The sequence below is a fragment of the Chrysemys picta genome, chromosome 8 (genome assembly GCF_011386835.1).
Source record: "Chrysemys picta bellii isolate R12L10 chromosome 8, ASM1138683v2, whole genome shotgun sequence".
Lineage (NCBI taxonomy): Eukaryota > Metazoa > Chordata > Testudines > Emydidae > Chrysemys > Chrysemys picta.
This window is the reverse complement of record NC_088798.1, coordinates 106143032-106168218: the sequence shown is the minus strand read 5'-3', so window position 1 is coordinate 106168218 and position 25187 is coordinate 106143032. Positions and strand designations below refer to the sequence as shown.

Genomic DNA, 25187 nt, shown 5'->3' with positions numbered 1-25187 from the left:
TAAAACACTTGCATTACATACACCCAGAGATGAGATCTGGTGAGCAAATTCCATGCACTCGCAACCTATCACACAGTCTCTCTGCCGTTTTTATAGAGTTGGTCTGGTCTGATCTGCGATGGCTATTTCTAATTCATCCAATGACGAGAGCCCCTTTTTTTCTGTGTTTAAATGTGCGGAAAGCTCCACCTGTTCCCTGGTATTCCAGTCATTATTTCTATCTATTTGATTAGTCTTTTTTTTTTAATTTTTAACTCAGGGAGCCCACAAGGAACAGACAAACCAAGCAGGTTGAATCTGCAAAAATACTTTATATAATGTACGATTTGCTGAGCGCAGAGTACAATACAGTTAATATGGTTCTGTCACTTCCTCAGGAATAAGTTATATAAAACTGTCTTTGCCACATAATTATATTGTAGAATGACAGGAGACTAGATTAATAGTTCTTCAGGCTTGACAGAATACCGTATCGCCTTTGTGCCCCACACAGAGACACATGAATAAATATGAAAAAAATGTCATTTGACTATGTATCTATACATTTCCAATTCTATTCCAGTGGAGGGGAAGGATGGTTTTATGACTCCAGAACTGGATTGGTATGAGCTGGATTCAATTCCCAGCTATGGTGTAGACTCGTGTGTGGCCTGCCCTGGAGGAAATCTCTTGATCTCCTTGGGTGTCAGTTTCTCCTCTGGATAACAGGGATAATTTCATGCTTCTTGTCTCCCACCCTCTGTCTGGCCTGTCTCTTTAAACTGCAAACTTTGGAACAGGGATGGTCTCCTCCGACCCTAATAAGTCTTTACAGGCGCTGGCAGAATGAGACTGATTACAGCTCCAGGTGCTCCTGCGATGCAAACAAGCATATGCAAAAGGAGTGCACTACATGCACACTCATCCGGATTTAATAGCCTGATTTTCTCGCGCTCTCTCGGGACATTCTGTCCATTCCTCAGCCCGCATGTACACACGTCTCCTCGGCTCCAGTGAACTCCCCGAAGGGAGCCAAGCCCTGATCCCGGGGGCAGTGCCTTGCAACCGAGCCGGGTGACCTGGGCGCAGGCAGGAACACCGGCGTTGCAAACGGAGCACTTACATAAGTAGCCAGACCCTTGCCAGGTGGTGTTAGGGACCAGCCCGAGCCGCCCCAAGGGGGATGCTGCAGGCGGGCGCGGGGTCAGTGACTCCTTTCCCCCAGACCCTCCCCCCCAAGGCTCCCGGTCTCTCCCTCCAAGCAAACTCCAGCCCCTCGGTTATGAAACGCAGCCCGCAAGGTCTGTTTCACAACAGGGGCGGGCCTGAGCCGGCCGCCAATGGGCAGGCGCCGGAGCCCCATCACATGGGGGCTGCTCCAGATTTTACGTAATGTAGTTTTGTGCAAGCAACAAAAGCGATGGCGAGCCGGGGGGAGGGGGCCAAGCCCCCTCCCCTTCCCCCGACAAATCGCTCCTCGGGGATGGAGCTGGGCTGCTCCAGCCCTGGGGAAGTGACTGCACCCACCTGCCCCCCCCGCCTTCCTCCCAGGGAAGAGGAGGGTGGGAGGAGCAGCCTCCTCCCCCAGGCAGGGCGGCAGAAGGGATGCGAAAGGGGAGATCCGGGGAAACCTGTCAGAGCGGGTCCGAGACGGTGACCCCGACACGCAGGCCGGCGAGGGGGTGTCACCCGCGGGCAGCCCGAGCGAGCCCCGCTGCCCCCGGGGGCTGTGCCAGCCAGGCGAGGATGGGCTGAGGGGCGCGGAGGGCCCTTGGGTGCTTCGCTCGGGTGCGCGGCTCTCAGCCCCTCGCCTTGTCTCGGGCCACCCCCCGCCCCAGTGTCCCTGGCCCTGCGGGGGCCCGGAGCCTGTGGCGGGGCGGAAATCCAGCCTGTCCCCCGCGCCCCGGGCAGCCCGGCTCCAGGGGCGCATCCCGGCGCGCTGCTGCCCGGGGAAGGGTCGCGGTAGCTCCCCGCCGCCGCGGGCCGGGGCCAGAGCCGGAGCGATGGACGTTTTCCTCTGCCCCGCGTGTCGGCTTGTCCTGTGGGACCCGGTGACCGTCTCCTGCGGCCATTCCTTCTGCAAGCGGTGCCTGGGCGAGGCGCTGCCCTCCCGCTGCCTCGTGTGCCGGGGGCGGCTGAGACTCCTGGGCTCCAGAGCGGTGCATTGTAACGTCCTGTTGGGCAGCCTGCTGGAGAAGTGCCTGGCCCGGGACACCCAGCTGGCCCGGCTGCAAAGCCACGCGCAGGAGCTGCTCCGGGGCCGGGACTACCGGGCTGCTTTGAGGACCACCCAGAAAGGGCTCGAACTGGGTAAGCGTGGCGGGTCTGGGGGGTGGGGAGGAAGGGAGGCTGGTCAGTGTCTGGATCCACGCACCCAAACCAAGCCACCCCCCACCAGCTCCTGGTTATGTAACTTCTCGCCAGAAACCGCCAGGCACCACTGCACTGTCTCTCTCCTTCTTAGTTTCCTGTTCATAAAAAGCCGCTTTATGCGCCCAGAGGGGAACCCCACCATCAAAGCCGGTGACTTCACGCGGTGTCACTAACAGAGGCTGCTCATTTTCCCCAGCTTGCACCGATGAAGGGTTTAATTCCTCCAAACCCCACCCCCCAGGACTTTTAAAAGGGCACGTTTATCATCATCTGTACCACAGCTCCAAAGTCTGATAGTAACAGCCCTCTGCTTTGCAGGCAGTAGCCGATATCTTCTTTTGCGAGCCCTGGGCACTATTTGCACATATATAGCTTCCCCTGATGCGTATGAGCAGTCATGGCTCTTCCTTCATGACCAACTTCTTTGGCAGGCTGAGGGGTATAGTTTCTGCTGTCAGCCTCTAATCCGAAGGGTTTCGGGTGTGTAACTGGCAGCAGAATTGGAGCCATGATTTGCAGGAGGAGCTGTGAGTTTCTGAGAGGATGGGAGGGGAATAGCTGTTTTAGAAGTTGGAAGATCAGTAGCACAGAGCGCTCACATCCAGCGATGTGTCAGTCCCAGAGGAAGTTCTTGGCCCAGCTTTGCCGGTCACAGGGGCAGTGCCACTGTTGCTGGAGCGATGTGGAAAAGGGCTATGAAGATGGAAAATGATCAGCAGGGTTGTGAGACCGTCACAGTGTATCCCCCCACAGTTGCACCTGTCGGAGCCACCTCTGCCTCTTGGGAGAATGCAGCCCCGGCAAAGACTCGTAGCCAGGGGTTGACTAATTCTCTACTCTCCCAGGACTCCGAGGGCCAGGGCTGGATCCTGCAGTCTTGTTTCAGGATTGGCCTCCAGGGGAAATTTGCCGGCAGGATCAGGCCCTGGATTTTCTGAACATAGGAGGGAATGTGGATTGCTCCTAGGACAGCAACAATACTGAGTACCCACTTAGCGCTTAGCTCCAGCTTTGTATTTGCAGTGCACGGCACAAACATTAATTCATTAATCACCATAGTACCAGAGCGTGGGAATGGGGTGTATCTATGTAAGTGACTTGCTGATGGCTAATACATCCTCATTGTGTCCTGAGCAGATCCTTTTATCCAACATATTAACGTAAGACATGCATCACTTTTCAGCATCATGACTGCTTGATCAAGTCTTGAAGCAAATGCATGCATGTGTGTTTATTAACATTTTCATGACTGTTTTATTTTACATCATGGGATTTCTGTAAAAGAAATACTGATAAAAATGTTCAGAGCTCCAAATCCTTGTTACACTGTATGTGTGCTCCAAAAGTTCTCGGTTCTATGCTTGTCTTTATTCTTATTATCATTTGGACTGCTGTTGCGCCAGTCTCCTGGGGCTAGGCGCTGTACAAACACATAAGAAATACTCGATCCCTGCCCAGAAGAACTTCCCATCTTGGTTATGGATACTGCCTGTCTATAAACAAAGTTTTAAAACGTGTTATTTTCAAGGGAAATGCAAAAGCACTTTGCAGTTAACCAAAGGCAGTGCTCTGTCAATCCATCTGTTGCCTTATATCTCTTCTGCCAACGAGCTAGTGTATCAGTGAGAATCTTCTTAACTTATAGTGGCAATCAAGATAACGAAATACCATTAGGCAACAGCTACAGACTTAGAAGAAAACACAGAGCAGTCACAAAAAGAACATCTAGCCAGATCTTGAACTTGGGGTGTAGTATCTTACTTTCCCCCACAAGCTCAAGTTCATGTGGGTCTCTGTGCATGTGGCAAATAAACTTGATCCGTAGACATCATTAAACCTGTGAATACGACTGGCCATGGCATTCTGGCTTTACACACACTTGCAGGGGACAGGTGACATAGTGCAAAGGAGTCACACCCTCGCTCTTCCCCTCTGGATTCTGAGCCCCAAATGACAAATGAGTTGTGATTTCACCGTGGTTTCCATTGCTCCTCTTAACAAAACACACTGCACAGCTCAGTTTGGTTGGCAGTCCTGGCTCAAAGACTAGCACTGGGAGAAGGGGCTGCAGCTACTGCTGTTATATATATTGCAGTAGCACCAGGGAGAGGAGACCCAGTAAGAGATAGGAGCCCCATTGTGTGAGGCAGCGTGTAGATAAGTAAAGGAAAGGCAACTGCTACTCCAGAGAGCTCATTCTCCAGGATTATGACAAGACACAGCAGGTGGATAAAGAGACACATGGGGATGTGGGCAAGGTTACAGTAAAGACAGGTATGTTTGCGTGAATAAATAGTCACATTGGCCATCCTAGACACAGCTGTCTGCCTTCCTGGACTGCGGCTCACTGGCAGAACTGCATCAATGGCAGAGGATTCAGGTGCACTGGCAGTGTTGTGTGTGTGGGAAACTTCCATAGCCAACCAAGCCAAAAACTGCTGCACCCCCTCAGGCTTACCCAGAGCAATGCACCAGAGCATATGTTCAGAGCACTTACGATTGTTTTATTATGGAGAAGAGAGCGCTGCTCACATTTCACCAGCATGCCATCTTCCGAGCGGCTTTGCTAGAATCTCTTATCTGGAGTTAAATAACTGTAAGGACTTGGAAAGCGTTTCTAGTTTGTTGCTGAATTTTAGCCCAAGGCCCTTTGGCTATAGAGAAGTCCGTGGCTGAGTTTTCTTAGGGCTGCGTCGGTGTTTAACACTCACATCAAGCAGCAGATTTTTGCCCCCCCTTAGTCTTAAAATCATAGAATCATCGAAATGTAGGACTGGAAGGGACCTCGAGAGGTCAAGGCCAGTCTCCTGTGCTAAGGCAGGGCCAAATAAACCTCGTCTAACCTATTCTTAAAAACTTGCGGTGATGGGAATTTCATAACCTCTCTTGGATGCCTATTCCAGAACTTAACTACCTTTATAGCTGGAAAGTTTTCCTAATACCTAACCTGAAGCTGCAGATTCACATTACTTCTTATCCTGCCTTCTGTGGACATGGAGAACGATTGATCACCGTCTTCGTTAGAACAGCCCTTCACACTGTCATCAGTTCCCCCCTTCCCCGGTCTTTTCTCAAGACTATTCTTAGTCCGCAAATGAATTTCCTGAGGTGGATGCCTGGCCACCGCGTTTGTGTTCATTCAGAAGGATGGCACTGCGTCTGTCCTTGTTATCACTTGGTTCTGGGTCGCTGCTGTCAATCTCTCACTTTAACGCACCAGTGCAGCCCAAACGAAACCCATCTGAGCAGGGTGACGGCTTCCCCAGCACAGACATGGAGGCGATGTTATCCTGGCCAGGGAGATGAGCCTTCCTGGGAGTGCCGGAGAGCCAGCAGTGTCGTTAGTGCAGGAGTATTTTCTCTCGCTCGCTGTGGATTGCAGAGATGGGCTGAGGTTCACAGCCAGGCTTTCTCATTGATTAAGCTTGTACCCGTCAGCAGTCCTGTAACATTCTCATGAGGAGTGACTGAAAGAGAGAAAATATTAGTAGACAGACTGCTTGGCCAGGAAAATTACCAGCATACTGGGGGACAGGTGGCCCCCTCTGCAAATTAATATACGGTATGACTGGTTGTCCCAGGGAGACTTTTAGTTAGAAGTCATCAGCTGAAATCCAGCCTAGGTCAGTAGGGTCTGAAAGCAATATCATCTTGTGCTTATTCGGTAACCTCTGTGAAATTAGAATTGGGGGTGTTAGTGAACAAGTTGCCATATGACACCAGCAATACCCCTGGCGCCCACAATGGAAGTGCTGGAAGAAAGGCAAACCTTAGCGCTGATCCCACCAGGTCAGTGGATGAGGCCCAGTGTAAGGGAATGTTCTGCAGTGCTGTCTGTCCAGGTGCTAGCAGAGCTCTGTAGAACTGGCACTACGGCACATTTAGTTGGTACTAAAGCGGGGAACTTCAAAGGTGCCCAACTGCTATTAATAGGTCAACGAGAATTGAATTCCTCACTCCCATAGGTGGCTTTGGGGAATCTCAGACTCAATTTCTACTTGAAAACAGAACCAGTAAGGGACACAGATTCCCTCTCTTTGTTCCATATTCCTCCTCCATCCATCTTCCTTGACACGGAGATGGTAAACACTTGGCCAGACGGACTGAGAGGCTGTCTAGTGTCACTGCAGCCTACGGGTCCTCAGCCGAAATGTTGTTTTGTGATGTCTCACAGCAGCATCGCTCAGTGACTCACAGCAGACGCCCCTGGGCCTTCTATGGCAACAGCACACCACAGGGACTATTTTTATTCTTTCTCCAGCCACAGAAGCACAGCTGTGTCCCAAAAAATGTGGTTCTGGATGTCTGGAGAACAGCCCCCGCAACCTTCGAATGAAGAGGTCCTGTTCTTGAAAGGCAGCTCATTGTCACATTCCACTCAGCTGAGGTCTTGCTAAGAGATTGGATACATCAGGATAAATTGGAATGAAGGGAAATTTAAGGGGCGGGAGAGGGGAATCCTTAGGTTGCTTAGATTGTTGAATAGTCTCTGAAGGGATGCTGGCTGTGATCCAGCCTTATTCCACCAAGCACCTGAGATTAAAAAGTAGGGAGCAGTTCAGCATTAGCAAGAAAGGGACTAGATGAAATGGAAGTTTTGATTCCCTGTCTCTAAGCAGCACTTGTTATTCTGTCCTTTTCCCATAGCCTGTGTCTGGCTCATCTATTTAGATCAGAAGCTTTTCGGGACGGAGTTTGTCTCTTACTCTGTGTTTGTACAACACCCAGCACAGTGGGGCCCCGATCTTTGCTGGTCCTTAGGCACTACCATAATAAACATGATTCAATATTATAAGGGCGGTTAGTTAATCTGAGATACCCCCAGTGGTCTTAAGTAGAACTGGTCAAAAATGTTCAGTTGAAAAACAGTTTTCTTCCTTTTATGTACCATTTTCATTTTTTACTTATCAGTTTTCAGTTTGTTTTCGTTTGATGATTGTACCTGATTGGATCAGACCAATTCACCACGCGGCAGGCTTCTACAAAAGTCAGAAGTACACCCTAAATGAAACGTGTCTATTTCAAAATTGAAAAAGAAAAATCATTTTTGAGAAATTTCCAAAACATGTGAATACAGTAATGTAGATAAAAGAATTCCTTGCAAATATTTGGGGATCAAAAATGAAAAACCGGGCCCATTTTGAAACCCAGCAGAATGAAATCAGCTCTGAAAATGTCAGAGTTTTCATGAGCTAAGGTCTGGAATTATAGAGTCTTTAGCTTTGTTGAGTTTCAGAGTAGCAGCCGTGTTAGTCTGTATCCGCAAAAAGAAGAACAGGAGGACTTGTGGCACCTTAGAGACTAACAAATTTAGCTTTGTTGACTAACTCTAGTTTAATCCAAGCCTGCTTTTGCATTACCAGTTCCTGTTATAAAATATTGACATCTGTGACTAGTGTCAGACTAGATCACCTAGTTAGCTGGATTAGATCTCTTAGTCATGTGTCTGATGTGGATATTCCACTGTGAGAGTGCTAACCTGCTAATTCATTGCCTTACGGACCCTTCTGCATCCTGGCCGGAAATTAAGTCATTAACAAAAAATAATTAGTGCCAACAGTGTGAATTTAGTGGTGACAAAATCATGGCGTAAGTTGATCAAAATGCAAATGCAAATATATGTGATAAAATAGTGCAAGTCTCACTGATTTGGCATACGAGTGTGCAAAACAATTGTCACAACTGTTTTATCCTGTTAGCCGGCTTTCCTTCTCCACCTTCTCCACCACGCTTTTGATGTGCAAGTTATGCTTATTTTGCCTTGTCCATCCAGTGCCAAGTCAGTGCAAGTTACACTACTTTGCCCCGACACCTGTTTTCTGATGTTATCCTCCCCCGCAGCTGAATTGGTCCAGGAGATTTCCACAGGACTTGCACCTGTTTGCACTAGGTCAGAATTCACCGTGTCTAGGAGATGTTGAGTGTAGACCTTGTATTAACGGCCCTGAGGGCTTTTGCCTGCAGCTCCTGATGATGTTTCGCTGAGGCTGTGCCGCTCGGAGGCGTATGTGGCCCTGCAGCAGTACTCAGAGGCGCTGGAGGATTTGGAGGTGGTGTGCCGGAGTGAGCCAGAAGAGTGTGAGGTGAGTCAGTGCGTGGCTGGTGGGTTGGTTCTGCGACAAGAAGGTGGACGGGGCACCTGCTGTGGGCTACAAGGGCTCCTTGAAATGAAACGTGATGCGAAATGTTGCGCTTGAGCTGTGGGACTGCAGCCGTCTGCTCACAGGGACGGGGATTTTGTTCCTGGGACTGTTAGAACTCTAACTGCTGGCGGGCTCTTCCTCCCCGTTTCTCCCAGAGGGCTTCATTTGGCCCCAGGAATCTCCCTGATCTCGTTTTGCCACACTTCTGCGAACCCGCCTACCTCCCCGGAGAGATTTAGAGCTGTCCAAAGGAGATGGGGAGGGGGGTTCTACAAATATTTAAGAGCACAATTTGAATCTGTTATCAAACATAAACCATGCCAGGAGTGAACATGATGCACCTAGCAACTTCTCTGCTGGTGTACTAGGATTCGGCTCTGGGACTCAGAACCCACTCAGATTTCAGCTGTTGCGGTTTTGGAGGGTCTTCTCCATGAAGCCTCTTCCCCGCTCCAGCTCCAGGGTGCTTTGCCTTTTTGCCACTCTTCCTGAAATTCATGGGCAGGTCAGCATCCCATGAGCCTTAGGGCCTGATCCAATGCCTGTTATAAACATTGAGAATCTTTCCATTGACTTTAATGGGCATTGGATCAGGCTTTAACTTGCTATGTCATCAAGTGCATGCGGTTTGTTTCGTGCATTGCAATGCTCTGTCATGGTGCGACGACTCCGTCATCATTCAGTGAGGCAGCATTGTCATGTGACGCTGTAAACTATTGAGCCTTTGAGGACAAACACTCAGAGGTGGGAACTTTTCCCTCATCCCTTCTCCTGGGAAATCAGATGGCGTTTTCCAAGGTGCATTTGGCAGGAAGTTCATCCCTTATATAGTTAGTGTTGTAAATGCATATGGGGACCAGGCCATTTTTTGTTAACGCTGGCACAGCTGTTGTTCCCTTGTATGTTGCCAAACAAAATAGAGTTGTTTTCTCTATGGTGAGATCTTCCTGCGGCTCACTAAATGCTGGAAGTAGGTGCTTTCTTCTTGGCATTCCCTCCACAGGCCAGGTACAACTGGGCATTTGCTAGACAAGCCCATTATAAAAGGAGCTGGATGCATGGTTCCCTCCCGCCTCCAGTGCCCTGCTAGAGATTTCAGGCCAGACCTTGAAGGGGAAAGGTAGGGTTACCATATTTCAGCAAGAAAAAAAGAGGACGGGAGGAGCCCCGCCCTAGCCCCGCCCCTGCCCCTCCCACTTCCCGCCCCCCCAGAACCCCCAACCCTCCCCCCGTTCCTTGTCCCCTGACTGCCCCCTCCTGGGACCCCTGCCCCTAACTGCCCCCCAGGACTCCACTCCCTATCTAAGCCTCCCTGCCTCTTGTCCCCTGACTGCCCCAACCCTTATCCACACCCCCACCCCCAGACAGACCCCTGGGACTCCCACGCCCCATCCAACCACTCCCCACCCCCTGACAGCCCCCCCCCAGAACTCCCAACCCATCTAAACCCCTCTGCTCCCTGTCCCCTGACTGCTCCGATCCATCTCCCCACCCCTGCCACCTGACAGCCCCCCCCAGAACTCCCAAACACCCCCCCCCTGCTCCTTGTCCCCTGACTGCCCCCTCCTGGGACCCCTGCTCCTAACTGCCCTCCAGAACCCCACCCCCTACCTAAGACTCCCTGTTCCTTGTCCCCTAACTGCCCCCTCCTAAGACCCCCCCCAACTGCCCCCCAGGACCCTACCCCCTACCTGTACCCTGACTGCCCAAAACTTTCTCCACTCCCCCCAAAAAGCCCCCCCCCCCGTTTCTTGACTGCCACCTCCAGAACCTTCCTGCCCCCTGACCTCCTTACCCTGCTGCTCAGAACAGAGTGTTGGGCTCTGTGCAGCCGAGCCGGACACGTGGCTGAGCTCCCCAGCACAACAAAACCCGGTCCCTGGCCCTGCACAACAAAACCCGGTCCCTGGCCCTGCACAACAAAACCCGGTCCCTGGCCCTGCACAGTGCTGCCGGACTGGGCTGCAAGGGAGCTGCCGGCTCAGAATGCAGGGCGGATCCGGCTCCTCTACAGCTGCTCCGGAATCCAGCCCGGGACTTTCCTGCAGCCCTCCCAGCCGCTCGCTCTGCTCTGCCGGGGGGAAATCCCGGACATTGTGAGTGCTTTACAAATTCCCCCCGGACGCTATTTTTAGCACAAAAAGGAGGACATGTCCGGGTAAATCCGGACGAATGGTAACCCTAGGAAAGGCAGCTCGGCCTCCAGCCTGCGTGCTTAAACTGAGTTGGCTGATTATGCCAGACTGTGGGCCCATGTTTTCTTTATGACACAGGCTCCTGTTCGCCACGGGTGGAGCTGACCTCGTTTTCTTTGGACCTCGTTCAGCGCCTGTGAGCAAGGGAGTAGCATTGCAGTTTGGATAATATGACAGACACAAATGTTAATGCTGTTTGATTTTTCTGAGCTCGCTTGTCCAGGTTTTGGAGAGATCTGGTTTCTCTGTGTGTGTTTGTACAGCGTGGGCTGGATTTCCTGTGGCGTTGTGGCCCCTTTATACTTTTCCAGCTACACAAAGGCAGCCAGATCTCCCCATGAGGGAATACTCTCAGCACAACTGGGTCCCCAGGGGAAGACCGGGCATGGCTGGCTCTGTGCCGGCTTCCCTTGCAGCCCCCTGTGTACCAGGGGCACATCAAGGAAAAAAGCGAGCCTGGCTGGAGTGAATTGGAGGTTTGGGGGCTGTGGGCAGCGGAGTGTGAATTACAGCAGCCTTGAGATCGCTCTAATTTACACTGGGGACTGAGCACAAAGGTGTCTCTGTCCCCTCCTTTCCTGCACTGAGCACTGCTTGGCTGGAGTGCACCATGCGGCGCTGTGTCTTTAATGGCGGCACGAATACAGATTATACAGACAGATGAGAGGGTTTTTCTTTTCAGTGTCACAAATTCTTTTTGGAATCCAAAACTGCCAAATTTCCCCCCAGTGCAAATATCTTACCCTCAGCTCAATTTGGAGCTAGGCCCCGGCAGTGCAGGGGAAATGCAGTAGCCACTAAGGGGTTTCTCCTAGCCTCCCTTGGCCTATAGTTTGGAAAACTTGCCTGGTGGCCGTTCCCTGTGTCCCTGGGGGGTGTCTGGGAAAGGGACAGCTTACAGAGGGTGGCAAGAGATTTAGATCCACAGAGCGGATGGAAAAATGTGCTCATTATACAGAGGATCCAAATGCCACCACCTTGAATGCCACCACCTTGCCAGCAGCCTTGGGGCAGCTGGTTACCAAGCCGGGATCAGGGTCCATGGCTAATTCTGAACTCACACGCTTGCTCTCTGCACAGTCATTGGGTGTGTCTTGCTTGGAAACACACTAACCAAATTAAGTGGCAAGTTGCAATTATTGAATGTAAACACTCCATTATGCTAATCGGGCCATCTGTCATATCTCATTAAGCCCAGCGCACCTAGATAACTCTATTGGGTTAAAAAAAAAACCAACCCAAAGTGAAGCACTCCAGGAGTGTCTGGCATCCTGTCAAAGGCAATCTTCATTCAAGCAAACTCATTGCTTGCATAGAACTAAGGTAATGAAGGCAGCGAGTCCAGCAGAGTGGAAGGGAGAGGTTGATTCCTGCTGGACTGGTGCATGGATCACAGGGTGGGCTAGCGGGGACACAGCTTTGGGCTGCAGGCGGAGGGGTTTTCAGTATTACTATTACTTAGTTGGGTTACTGTAGCCCCTCGGCACTCCAGTCACGGGCTTGGACCTCATTGTGCTCGGCGCTCTACAAACATAGAACACAGAGCTGGTCCCTGCCCCAGAGAGCTTACAATCAAAGTAAGATGCCAGATGGATAGAGACAGATGGGGGAGTACGAGGAAACAACGAGGCGACATTGGTCAGCATGCCTGGGGCCTAACTGTTGTCAAGTTTTTTTTGTGGGCATCTTGGAAAAGGCGAGTTTGAAGGAGGGACTATAAGTGGGTTTGTGGATGTGCATCGGGAGCTTCTCCCAAGCACGAGGGGCAGCACGAGAGACAGCATGGAGGTGCTTGTTTGAAAATGTCACAAGTGGGCGATGCAGGCTGGCATCATGGACCGGATGGAGGCAGAAGTCGACGTTTCGGTGCTGAATAAGAGAGACTGGGTAGGGTGGGGCTAGATCACGAAGGGCCTTGAAAGCGAAGCCAGGCAGCTTATGTTTGGTGCTACAGAGGAGGGGAGCCAGTGGAAGGATGCAAAGAGGGGTGGGGCGGTCAAAGGGATGGGCAAAGAGGAAAATGCTCTTTGCAGCAGCATTCTGAATAGATCTGAACAGGGCCAGGTTGCATTTGCTAGGGCCAAAGAGCCAGATAGTGCAGGACTGAGATGCAGGAGGAGGAGAGCCTGCATGACACTTTCAGGTGTGTGGATGCGTAGCAATGGCTGGATCTGATATGTCAGAGTGGTCTGTTCCTTAGTGGAAGGAATGGGAAAGTGGGAAGACTTATTGCTGCTTTGTCAAGGATTTTCCAGTTTCTCAGCATACAATTTAATTTGATTTGCTTTTGCTATATTGCATTTTGGAATAAAAGCCCCTTCTGTGCCTTAAGAAACCTTTATGGACATCTGTTTCCTTCGTTGGCGCATCTGCTGATAAAGCACAGGAAGAGTAAGTGGGGGAGTAGGGTAAATAGATCAAGATGTGAGTTATGAGAAAACCTGACTGAAGGTGTAACGGTTCGTCTGCAGGGTTTGAAGCTGGATCCTTTAGCACCACAGAACAAACACTAGCACATGAGCGTAAGGAGTAAAGTTATGAGCCGGCAGCAGTAGTAGGTTGCTATCCTATAGAAAACCAGCCACATCACGAAATATCCATTTTGTCAGTGGGTTAAAAACATTCCGTACTGCTCAGCAGGACTAGCCGCCGCCTTGTCTTTTCCAGTTCTAATTTCTGTGATTCTCAGAGGTAGCAGCAGTACCGAGTTCACATTTCACCGCACGCAGCTCTCTAGGACATTCATGGGATTCTTAGCTCAGTGCATGGGGCTTCTTAGAGGGAAGCCTAGGTGGCCATTTGGGTTTTTTTTAGGAGTTCCGCAAGGTCTGAGTTGGTGGAGAAACTTGTATTAGTGCTGCCTGGTGAGTTGATACAATAAGGACTTGGGTTTCTAGGGCTGAAGAAAACAACCAGCTGGTGACTAATCCGGATGGCTCCGTCCTATTTGCTTTGCTCCTCTGCAGGGCTATTTCCGGAAAGGGAAGGTGCTGCTGGAGTTGGGAGAGAAGTCTGAAGCCTTGCTGCAGTTCCACCATTGCCTTACACTCAATCCCAGCTTCCCTGCCGCTCAGCACGAGATGGAAAAGGTGAACGTGCCCCGGGGCCTTTCAGCCAAGAGCCAGGCTCCACTTTAAACCTGTCCATTTCCCCAGGAGGTAGAAATCTGGGCATGGATTTCAGTGCCCTTGAATTAGGCAGTAAAATAAAGCCACGATACGCTCCTTTTCTCCTGGAGACTGAATCATAGAATATCAGGGATGGAAGGGACCTCAGGAGGTCATCTAGTCCAACCCTATGCTCAAAGCAGGACCAATCCCCAGACACATTGTTTGCCCCAGATCCCTAAATGGCCCCCTCAAGGATTGAACTCACATCCCTGGGTTTAGCAGGCCAGTGCTCAAACCACTGAGCTATCCCTACCAGCATGGGAGGGAGGCCTAGATTGTTCTTGAGTACAACTATGAACAGGTTTCCTTCCCCTCCCTACCACCTTCCCCAGGCAAAAGCCTTGCAGTTTTCCTTTGCATCCTGCCAGAAAACTGCCTCTAGAACCACATCTCCAAGTCTCTTGCCTAGGCAAGTCTCAGCTGAGCACTGTTCCCTGATTGGTTAAGAAAGAGCAGTCTAGCCAGCCCGGCGTCTGGGGGATCTCAGTGCAGATCCTGTTTGGCCGGCGTCCCTCCCATTACAGAAATCACCATGACCTTTGGCACCGCTGGCTACCCCTGGCAGCCTCCATGGGCACAGAGATGTTTCCTCCGTCCGAGTCCGGGGTGAGGAACATCGTTGTGGGTGGGGCAGTTTGCACTGCGCTTGCCCGTGTTGTATCAGTTCTGTTGGCAACGTCCCCACGGCTGTTAATCACCACGGCCATATTCACTCTCTTCTCCCACCCTTTCTTCCCAGCTCACTGCCCGGGCATTCATGTGCCAATGGGTAGAACTGGTGTGTCACTGCAGCAGGAAACCAAGATTCTGCCCAGAAGCTCTGGAGAAGAGAAATTGGGCTTGGATCTTCCTCTCTACCCTGTCTATAGCCATCAGGCATGGCTGGAGTTTGGTCCTGCCTAGCTTTCGAGAATATATAGGGTTGGGGTGGGGAGAGGAGAGGAGCAGAGGGTGTTGAGGGCTTCGACTCTTCCACCCCGATCTAGAAGCCACGTTGCACCTTACGGTTTGCTTTCCCTGCACCAAAAATGTAACGCAACTCCTCCACCTGCAGATCCTCACACAGGCTGACTCCCCACTCCCAGGCACTGTCGTGGAGCTACTGAGTGCTGCCAGCCTGGACTTTAAAAGCTCCAACTCAGGGAAGGAAGGAGCAGACCCTCTGCTGAGGCCCTCTTCCGGAGGAGAGTACGGGCAGGTGAGGGGGCTTGTTGGGCCTGCTATGGTTATGGGTGCAGGAGCAAAGATCAGGTGAAGATAGTCACACAGAGGGGTGTGTGTGTGGTAACCAAGAGTGCTGTCATGTGCACAATGTCTTTCTCTGGGATTGGGAAGGGGATGAAAGAAAGACTGAGGGAGTTGCAGCTAGCAGAGATTCAGCACCGCAAAGGAGTGAACAGGGCGGGTTGAACACCGGGAAAGCGATACCCCCACATCTTGTGAAGGGATTGGGTAGGGATGAGAACTCCCCCATTTTCCATATATTCCCCCCCCTGCCGTGTTTTTGGTAAGCAAAATATTTCCAAACTGATTTCAGGCAACAAAAGATGTGACAGCAAATTTGGGTCGTGTCAGCAATTCCCCCTCCCCAAGTTTTATTCTTTGAGGGGAAAAAAGGGGTGGGATTTTTTGGTGAAAAGCTTTACGTGAGGAAAAATTCAGGCCAGCTCCTATTGTTACGTTACCCTCTCTGGGAGACCCTGCTAGTGGAGGAGGGATGAGGAGATGCGGGAGTGTGGGTGCAAACACACCCAAGGAGTGGGCAGAGCTTGGAGAGAGTCGGCCCGTGTTTTGAGTACAACACTGGCCATCCTCTGCATGCGTGATAGGTGCCCAGGTTGGATAACAAGGGGACAGCATCTTTGTTCTCCTCTGTTGTGTGTGTGTGTGTCTAAAATCCTCCCATCCCCAGCATGTGTGGAAAATCCTTCCCCCTTGTGACTCAGTAGCGCAGACGTGTCTATGGAGAATGCACCGGACGCAGGGATATCAGGCTTGACTTTCTATTTTTTTGTGATCTAGGATCCAGAGAGAGAGACGGAGGATGGGAAGGAGGAAGCTTTGTCTGAACATAGCCAGTTGGAGCCTCAAAGTCCCCAGCAGCCTGCCTGGTGGCCGAGGAGACGGAAAGACTCAGGGACTTCAGCAGAGAGGCAAGAGGGGATATCATTAGGTAGGTGGCCTCGCAGGCACCTGGAAGCCCATCTAAATGACGCGAGTGTGTGTGTCACCCCATCCTCCATTGCAGGGCAAGTTTGCAGCCTTTCTGTTGCCGTTGGTACCCAAGGTGGATGGAGCTTAATATTCATGGAGAACGGAAGAGTCTCAGGCTACATCTTCACTACAGGGGGGTGTCGATTTAAGATATGCAAATTCAGCTACGCGAATAGCGTAGCTGAATTCGACGTATCGCAGCCGACTTACCCCGCTGTAGGGATGGCGGCAAAATCGACCTCTGCGGCTTCCCGTCGACGGCGCTTACTCCCACCTCCGCTGGTGGAGTAAGAGCGTCGATTTGGGGATCGATTGTTGCGTCCCAACGGGACGCGATAAATCAATCCCCAAGAGGTCGATTTCTACCCAGGCTTTGTCAGTCTCCTCTAGAGTGTGTCCCTCACCGAGCCGTGGAGAGGAGTCTACTCCAGGGACTTCTGACTGTATGCGGTCAAACTCCACCCTAGAGTCACATGCCGCAATCCCCTCCTCATAGGAAGTACAGAGGAGAAGGCCATGACCTGAACTGGACAGTGTCTATCCCCGCCACCTGGTCTCGTAGGCTGGGAGGGACTGGCTGGTATTTGGATTCAGGTTGGAGTTGTATTTGGATTTACAGCATCATGTGGTTGTGAATTCCATCCCATCCCATTTGTACTGTGAATTCCCGTCTCCTAGCGCATGTGCTTGCGCTCCCCCACACCCAGCATTTAGCAGGGTGGTTTCCCCATGCACGCTCTCACTTAGAAAGGCGGCTGTTAATGCCGGCTCCAGTTACAGGGTGTCTTCCGCATAGGCCGGCTTAAAAGACAAGTGCAGCTACTTTGCTGTCAAACCAGAAGCCCACCGAAGTCTGTGGAAATAGTCCCCATGTCTTCCAGGGGCTCTGGATCAGGCCCTCCATTCCGGAGTGAGAAACACTTCCCGTCCCAGATACACTGGGGGGAAAACGTTTTTCCAAAGTAGGAACTTGGCCTCAGCATTTGGCATGTCGGCTGCTGCGATACGTACACGCACTTAGATAACGCTACCTAGCACTTTGGCTTTTCCTCTTCAAAGCATTGTCTGGGTAGAAACGACTTCCACCTCACACCACCCGTGGGGGGGAGAGGATTAGTTTCATTCTCCAAACGGGCAAACAGACCGTGAGGGATGAAATGACTCACTCAGGCCGTGCAATGACTCAGTGGCAGGGCAGAAATGATTGCTCCTGGTTTTACGCTTGCTTCACTAGCCTTGAGACCCAGGCCACGCTGCCTGCTAAAATGTTCCATTTGAAATCCACCCGGCTGAAACCCTGCGGCTGTCTGCTGCCGGAGGGCAGATGAGGTGATCATAGAGGTTCCTTCTGTCCTTAAATCTATGAAAACTCCCAAGCACTTCTCAGAGGGCATCACTCATTCCTCTGCTCCTTCTGCTCCTAGGTATTGGGGAGGAAACGGCAGACACAGCAGCAGCAAAATCTAGCCATCGCCACGAGCCAGAGCTTAGGGACCTACTGAGCGTGTCTGACCTGGAGTGCTCCCTCTGCATCCGGTGAGTCACCAAAGGGCTTTTGCAGTGACGGATAAACACCGAGCGGGGGCCCAGTTTGCTGGCCCAGATCTTTTGCTCACATCTTGCTGCGAAATTTTGCATGCCAAAGCACAGGCAAAGCTAAACGAGTAACGCACGGTAAAGCGTGCAGGACATGGATAACAATGTGTGGTTGGTCCCTTTGATGTCGATAACAGAGTCTGTTACCACCGGCTCATGAGTCAGCATTCCTAGTGCACTTGGTGTAATTCACTGTAATGAAAACACTAGGCTCCTGTAGGCTCGGAAGTGAGGGGCACCTTCTTTAACTGGGGACCATTGGGCATCTCTGTTGGAGAGAAACTCCAGGACTGGAATAGCAGGGGGCAATGCAAATCTAACCAGAGGTGCATTGGCAGAGCTGTGTGTGCAGAGGAGAGGAAACTGGTACAGAAGACAGCATGCAACCAGATTGTTGGATAATATAGAGCAGGGAATGGGCTGGGGCCATGTGGCTGCATGAGCTGATAGTGAAACTTGCCAAAGGGTGTGTTAAAATTAACTTCATTATCTATTTAACTCTTCAAGTACCTGGAACCGTTACACAGCTGTCCTCCTCGCCTCTCCTGAACGATGGTGTTGGGTTTTGCTAGCTCGTGTGCTGCAACAAGAAGACAAAGATCTTTGCACGTTGCAGTCTGGCTGCTCCTAATCCTTTCCCTGCTCCTAGTAGCTAGATGGGGGTTTAGAGCAGCAAATGGGCAGCTTGGGAAATGTACCATCCCCCCGTGTAAGTGAACTGAGGAGGGCGGAGTTAAAGTAGGAATGAATTTGGCCCGATGGACCTGAAAATTGCCAGTTGTTTAATCCCAGGACTGTTTTTTGAGGAGGGGAACGAGGGATGTACAAGTGTCCAGAAGCCCAAACTGTAATGGAGAGAGAAGCCAGGAGAGAAGTGTTAGCTCAATGGTTGGCGCTTCCATTGGGCAGCATGTCCTGGCCCGTTAACATCTTCGAGCAGCGGGCACTGGTCCAGGGCTCTCTGCTCTATGTCCCTCTTTGGTCCCTACTCTCTTGCTGGCCCATGACTTCCCTCCCTTCCCTGCACTCCTGGGTTTGTCCCAAGTAATCTGTTACTCTCCGTGTCTGGGTGGACCCTCCCCTCTTCTGGGGGAAGGCTGTCGGGGCCTTTGGTGGGTCCCTGCTGCCTGCTACGGAAAGTCACATAGGCCAGTCATTAGCGCTCTGCTGGGCGAGGAGATCCCTGGGAACGCTCTGGAGGCAGCACGCTTGGCCTTCGTCGGTGCTGGTGGGATGGAGCTTCTTACATTGCCTAACGCTGACCGCCCCAGTTGCCTCCAGAGGAAACCCCTGCCCTACCGCTAGGCAGGTGCAGTGAGAAGACAGCGTGGGGTGGGATCACCAGGACTCCAGCAGGGACGGAAACAGAGCTCACACCTGGAGCAGAATGCTGTGGGGCTGACCTCCGAGGTTTTAGTGGTTTAACTCCATCGATCAGAGCCCAGGCTGCCGATCTGGGGCGGGTGATTTATACTTCTGATTAAGCAATAAGCCAGCATCACAGACAGGCTTCAAACAGGAGCATTCAGCTAACTAAGCAGCAGGCCAAGGTCGGCGTGTTCCCTCACAAACGGCTGGCCTCTCCCAGCAGCGAGAAAGGAGATCTGGGACATGGCTCGTCCCTGTAAGAAGGGGAAGTGGTACATGTGAGGCAGCCCTGGTCACATGCTGCCTTGTCTCCGGTTTGGGTCTGACTGTGCACTGGCTCAGCGGAGCTACCCTTAACGCCCACCACCAGGGACGGGAGGAGAACTAGGCCTTGTGTTTGGATATGTTGGCCAGCAGCAGACAGGACCTGAGCAAACAGTTCTGCCAGGTCTCCTCAGTTCTGACCTTAAACCTGCTGCTCCCTCCTCGGGCCTCTGTTCAGCAGAGACCAACGGCCGCACTGCGCTTTTGCAACGTGGGCAACTTGTCCCTGAGCCGTGCCCCCAAGACCACCCTGGGACTTCAGATCAGCCTCTGAACCCAGGAGCGGTTGCGTGAAGCGCTAATCCCTCTGGAAAAAGAACAGGAGTCCTTGTGGCACCTTAGAGACTAACAAATTTATTAGAGCATAAGCTTTCGTGGACTACAACCCACTTCTTCAGATGCATAAGTGGGTTGTAGTCCACGAAAGCTTATGCTCTAATAAATTTGTTAGTCTCTAAGGTGTCACAAGTACTCCTGTTCTTTTTGCGAATACAGACTAACACGGCTGCTACTCTAAATCCCTCTGGACGACCCAGCCCTGGTCTGCAGCTCGAGGGCTGGTTATTTTTTAAGCCTGAGTTCCCTCGATTAAAAATAACAATGCGACTAATCCGTTAGGGCAGACGTCAGTTCGACGAGAGGAAATGGTCTGTGCCAGCCAAGATGCCGCATGGAGCTCGGGCCTCCTGGCAAACTGGTGTCAAGTGCTGGCAAGTTCTGGGAATAACCTGCTGGGCGGGCTGCTCCTGGCGAAGGGGAGACGGCCACTGATAGGAAAGCGGAGATGTTCAGTGATGTTATTTAATGCGAACGTGAGGCTCTGGGGCAAAGTCACTGAGCGTGATGGGGTCAGTTGTCTCCCAGGCACGGCACGTTTCCTCTACAGTCAATTGCCCGCTAGGAGGCTGGTAGGGGCGTGAGCACCAGGTGCAGGAGAGCTGGCTTGCGTTGTAGGATGGAGGTGCTGGGCAGGCGTCAGAGGGTGAATTCTCTCTGTCTATGGTAATTCTATGGCTCCGTTTTCCATAGCCCCTGACTGCTTCACCCTCTTAAAGCTATGTACCCTCCCAGCACCCCTGTGAGGGAGGGAAGGGCTGTTAGTCCTGTTTTACAGATGGCCAGCTGAGGCAGATAGACTGACTGTGAATCTGTGCTTCCCCTTGTTCAGCCCCTTCCTTCATCGACTAGGGAGAGAACGGGTTTGTCTGCATTGCCTTCAACATGCTCCTAACAGTGTGATAATGACTGTAGTCTAATCTCATGCTTCAGGGCTTCAGCCAATCACTTGCAGGGGGCAGGAAGGAATCTCCCCCCCGCCCCCAACATACACTTTGAATCTTTTTCCCCCCAACTTCCTCTGAAGCATCAAAGATGAGCCACAGGTAGAGACATGATACTGGCCGGGGTGGACTGGTGCTCTGAGCTGGTACAAACAATTGTCTGTCTTAGATGCCTGGCTGGTGGGTCTTGCTCATATGCTCAAGGTTTAACTTGTCGCCCTAGTCAGGGTCAGGAAGGAGTCTGCCCCCGCTGGCTGGCTGGGACCTTGGGAGTTTTTCACCTTCCTCTGCAACATGAGGCTGGTTCCCCTGCTGAGCTCATGAAGCTCTGTCTCACCTACTCAGTTCCCTGCCATTGCAGGGCATCGGTGGGATCTCTGTCTCACTTGTACTTGATACCTGTGGCACACAGCAGTTTAGTCTCCTGAGGACTGAAATGCTTTAGTTTAAGGGAAATCACTGGGCTCGACATAGGGGGATTTGGGGGCAAGTTAATGGCCTGTGATACGGGGGCGGTCAGATTAGATCTAATGGTCCCTTCTGGGTTTATATGACTTTGTGACTCACCCAAGAGGCCGATAGCAGGGCAGTACTTGAACTCAGGTGTCCGCTAGTGCTCTAACCAGTGGCCATCCTTCTTCTCTAGCTCTAAGAGCCTCCCTCCCTCCCCCAGCAGTGAGAGTAATTCATAGAACAAACTAACGAGCAGATCCCCAGTAAAGTGCTTGTCCCCTTTCCGGGGTGTTGGCTCCAGCCTCTGCCAGGTCCCCAGTAAAGCATCCTGACAGGTCGCATAGCAGGTGAGTCCTAGGTGCCATAGGGCACAGCTGGAGCTGTTAAGAGCGTGGTGGGTCCTTCTTGAGCTCTGGCTACGGAGAGCCATGGGTCAGTGGTGGCCAAGGTGCACCTCTGGTGGGTTTGTGAGCAGCGTAGAACTTGATCTCCGTTCTCCAGCAGTGGCTGCACCGCTGCCCCTCAACACCCTGGTCCGTTGGCTGGGGCAGATTGCAGCAGCTCAAGGTGTGCGTTCGCGAACCTCCCACACATCCTTTGCACTGGCTGCCCAGAGAGCAGACGCACTTTGCTGGCATATGAAACCTTAACTAGACTGGGACCCAGTTACCTGGGGGGGCCTGCTCTCCTCTGCTCTCCTTCCTGGGCTTTCACCTCTTCTAAGGCCAAATCGTGGCCTGTAACTAACTCCACGCACCCCTCTTCCACCCTCCTTCCTTTGGTTTGCTCACCCTTGTGCCCGATGTTCCACAGGATGTTCTTTGAGCCAGTGACCACGCCCTGCGGCCACACCTTCTGCAAGGAGTGCCTGGAGCGCAGTCTAGACCACAGGCCCAACTGCCCACTCTGCAAACAGAGCCTAAGAGAGGTAAGAGGAAGCCTCTGGTGACTCTATGGGTTGGAGCAGAAGGGAGATCGGAGCACTGCCGTTAGCACACTCCAGCTGGCAAAGCAGCAGGACTGGAAGGGTGTGCACCCCTCGCAGTGGCAATATTGGCCAAGGTAGGAGGGTGTAAGAGTAGGGCTGTGCTGTACGTTGGCAAGCAGTGTTCTCTGCCAGATGGGGTCCTGGGTCTGCACCTGTACGTGTGATCATATCCTACTTTTTCACACCACGTGCAATTAGACTGAGGAACTCATCGCCACAAGACTAGTTGGGGCCAAGAATTTAGCTAGATTCACAGAGGAACTGCGCATTTATATGCATCTAGGGTTATAATAGTGAAGACTAACAAAAATGGAAGGGGATTAAAACCTCATGCCTCCGGGATTAGGAGAATCTCTAAATGACAGGGATTAAGAGGAGACCATCATGAAGCAAATTATCTCAGGGGTTTCGTGCACCTTCCTCGGAAGCATCCGATATTGGCCACTCTCAGAGACAGGATACTAGACTAAATGGACCATAGGTCTGATCCACTCTGGCAATTCCTTTCCTATAACACCTAATCCTATTACATCTGTGGGAAACCCTCCTAGAGCTGGAATGGGAGGAGCCCACGTCACTGGGAGAAGATTTTGGGCTCTCTCCTTGCCATTCTTTGATCTGAAATTGCCTTTGGCTCCATGAGGGGTGGGGATAGTTCCCAGCTTCAGTTGGGCCCCTGGACTTCCCTGAATATTTTTGTCCAAGGTTGTACGTCTTTCTCTTTCTCTTTCGTCCAGTATTTGAAGGCTGGGAAGTACAACCCCACCGTGCTGCTGGTGGAGATCATGGTGGCCACCTTTCCCTCGCAACTGGCAGACAGGAAACGGGTGCATGAGGCTGAGATGGCAGAGCTCTCAAAGTAAACAAAGAACGTCTTCAATATGTGTGTGTATGTGCGGGGGGAATTGGGGGCGGGAGAGCGAGTGTATGTGCACGTACTGTAATGTGGCCAGGGGAGACTTTCAGTCTCAATGGGGCCTTCAGAGAACAGAGAGGATCCCACTGAGAAGCTGCTGCCTGGTGGGTTGGTGGGGTTCTTGCCACTGGGCCTCCATATCAGATCAGCTGGATTGCTTCATTGGCAGAGTTATACTCCCTGGATAATCTGAGGCGATGATTTACTGTTCTGCGAGGCCAGAGCATTGTTTCTTCATGTTTCCTCTTGGCGGAATGCAATATTAAAGAGCTGGTTTGTGAGAATGGCCAGGTCCTGCTAAATATAAATGGACTCCTTGAGACGTGGTGTCCTCCGCTTTTCCATGTGCTGCTCTTGCCATGTCCGCACGGAAAAGGGGTGAAGTTTCAAAGTGACCGAGAATTTCTTTCCTGTCATCCCCTTCCCTGCAGCCTGACCAAGAACATCCCCATCTTCGTGTGCACCATGTCTTTCCCGGGCATCTCGTGCCCGCTGCACGTCTTTGAACCTCGCTACCGTCTCATGATGCGGAGGTGCCAGGAGACCGGCACGAAGATGTTTGGCATGTGTATGTATGAGAATGGGAAGAGGTGAGCGACAGACCAAGGCACCAACTGCAGCTGCGTTCTCATCCCTCCATCTGTAACTCCCTCCTCCTGCTACCCACCCATCATCCTCTCAGACCTATCAACTACCCCACCTTTTGCTGTAGCCATGTCAATTCCTGTGTCTTTGTCTTCCAAAATAGTAGCTGTCAGTCTAGGGGCCCTGTGATGTCCACGAGGGGCCAGTCAATGCTGGAAGAAAGATGGTCCAGTGGTTAGGGCCAGTTGCAGCAGTGCTGTGGTCTAAAACTCTACCAGCATATCTGTTGGAAACCCTGTTAGGAGAATGACCCCACAGTGAAGGGAGTTTGGAGGGTGGGGAAAAGAAGCCCCACAGTTCCTCCAAGAGGCGCCTCTCTAGTTAGAACATAAGAGTGACCGTACTGGGTCAGACCAAAGGTCCATCTAGCCCAGTATCCTGTCTGCCGACAGTGGCCAATGCCAGGTGCCTCAGAGGGAGTGAACCTAACAGGTAATGATCAAGTGATCTCTCTCCTGCCATCCATCTCCATCATCTGACAAACAAACAGAGGCTAGGGACACCATTCCTTACCCATTGTGGCTAATAGCCATTAATGGACTTAACCTCCATGAATTTATCCAGTTCTCTTTTAAACCCCGTTATAGTCCTATAGTTCCTTTCAGAGCAGCACTGACAGGCTCCAAAAGATAAAACCCCTCCCTGCTGGCGGGAAGCTTGTGGACTGCCCACCTGGGTCATAAGGGTCAGAGATGCTCAGGGCTCCACCAATGATGTGGGGAGCCCTGAGTAAAATATAGCCGTAGTCCCCGGTAGCGTAGCTTGGACATAATTTGGTGTCCTGGACGCTGGAGGAATCACTCCCTTGCAGATGTATCTGGCTTAGTGGAGGGTATTACAGATTGGCAGGGATCTTCTGTGTGCGTGGGGCCTTCATCCAGCCAGTTACTGGGGCGTTTTCTTCTTTTTTTGTGTGGAAAGATGCTCTCTCATTGCTCTCATGCCTACGCTCCCTCCCCCCCACTCCCTTCTCATCCGCTCCAGTTTCGCGGACTACGGCTGCATGTTGGAGATTCAGCACATAGAGTTCTTGGCTGACGGGCGATCCCTGGTGGACACGATAGGAAGGCGTCGGTTCCGGGTGCTGAGACGGGGACACAGGGACGGCTACAACACTGCTGATATCGAGTACCTGGAGGATGAGAAGGTGAGGGCAGCCCATGGAGGGCTGCTGAATAAATGCGCAGCAGGGGCAGTAGCAGTCATTCAGTGGGGCAGACCACTGGTTGAAATGGGGCAATCCCAGAACGGTGAATTCTGGTGCATGGGAAGGTTCTCTCCAGGCGCGTTTCTGGGGCTCAGAATGTCCGTTGGCTCCAGCCATCTGCTGCTGGCTCATCCCTTGCTACTTTATAATCTTCCCAGGCTTAGAGCATGCTGGGGTTTCCAAGAACGGACTTCAGCCATTCACCCACGTTGGTCTCCTTGCACCCAACGCCTAACTGGCTATCCCCACCTCTGTGCTGCAAGCCAGGTTTGTCATGGAGGGCATCCCTTCCCCCCCGCTGGCCGTATAGCTCACCAATGGCACCGGTGGTGGTGA

The 25187-nt window shown here is 51.9% G+C and overlaps 1 protein-coding gene across 1 annotated transcript in view; it reads left to right on the top strand.

The window, feature by feature from the left end:
• Positions 1–1499: 1499 nt before the first annotated feature.
• Positions 1500–25187, top strand: part of LOC101936274 (LON peptidase N-terminal domain and RING finger protein 1-like) — a 30796-nt gene continuing 7108 nt past the window's right edge. Inside the window, exons 1-10 of the mRNA XM_005300034.4 lie at positions 1500–2289; positions 8317–8435; positions 13657–13779; positions 14915–15058; positions 15883–16033; positions 17499–17610; positions 21909–22023; positions 22821–22942; positions 23431–23589; positions 24629–24791. Coding sequence (XP_005300091.2) covers positions 1983–2289; positions 8317–8435; positions 13657–13779; positions 14915–15058; positions 15883–16033; positions 17499–17610; positions 21909–22023; positions 22821–22942; positions 23431–23589; positions 24629–24791 — 1515 coding nt within the window. The 5' untranslated portion in view covers positions 1500–1982. The remainder of the gene's footprint in view (positions 2290–8316; positions 8436–13656; positions 13780–14914; positions 15059–15882; positions 16034–17498; positions 17611–21908; positions 22024–22820; positions 22943–23430; positions 23590–24628; positions 24792–25187) is intronic.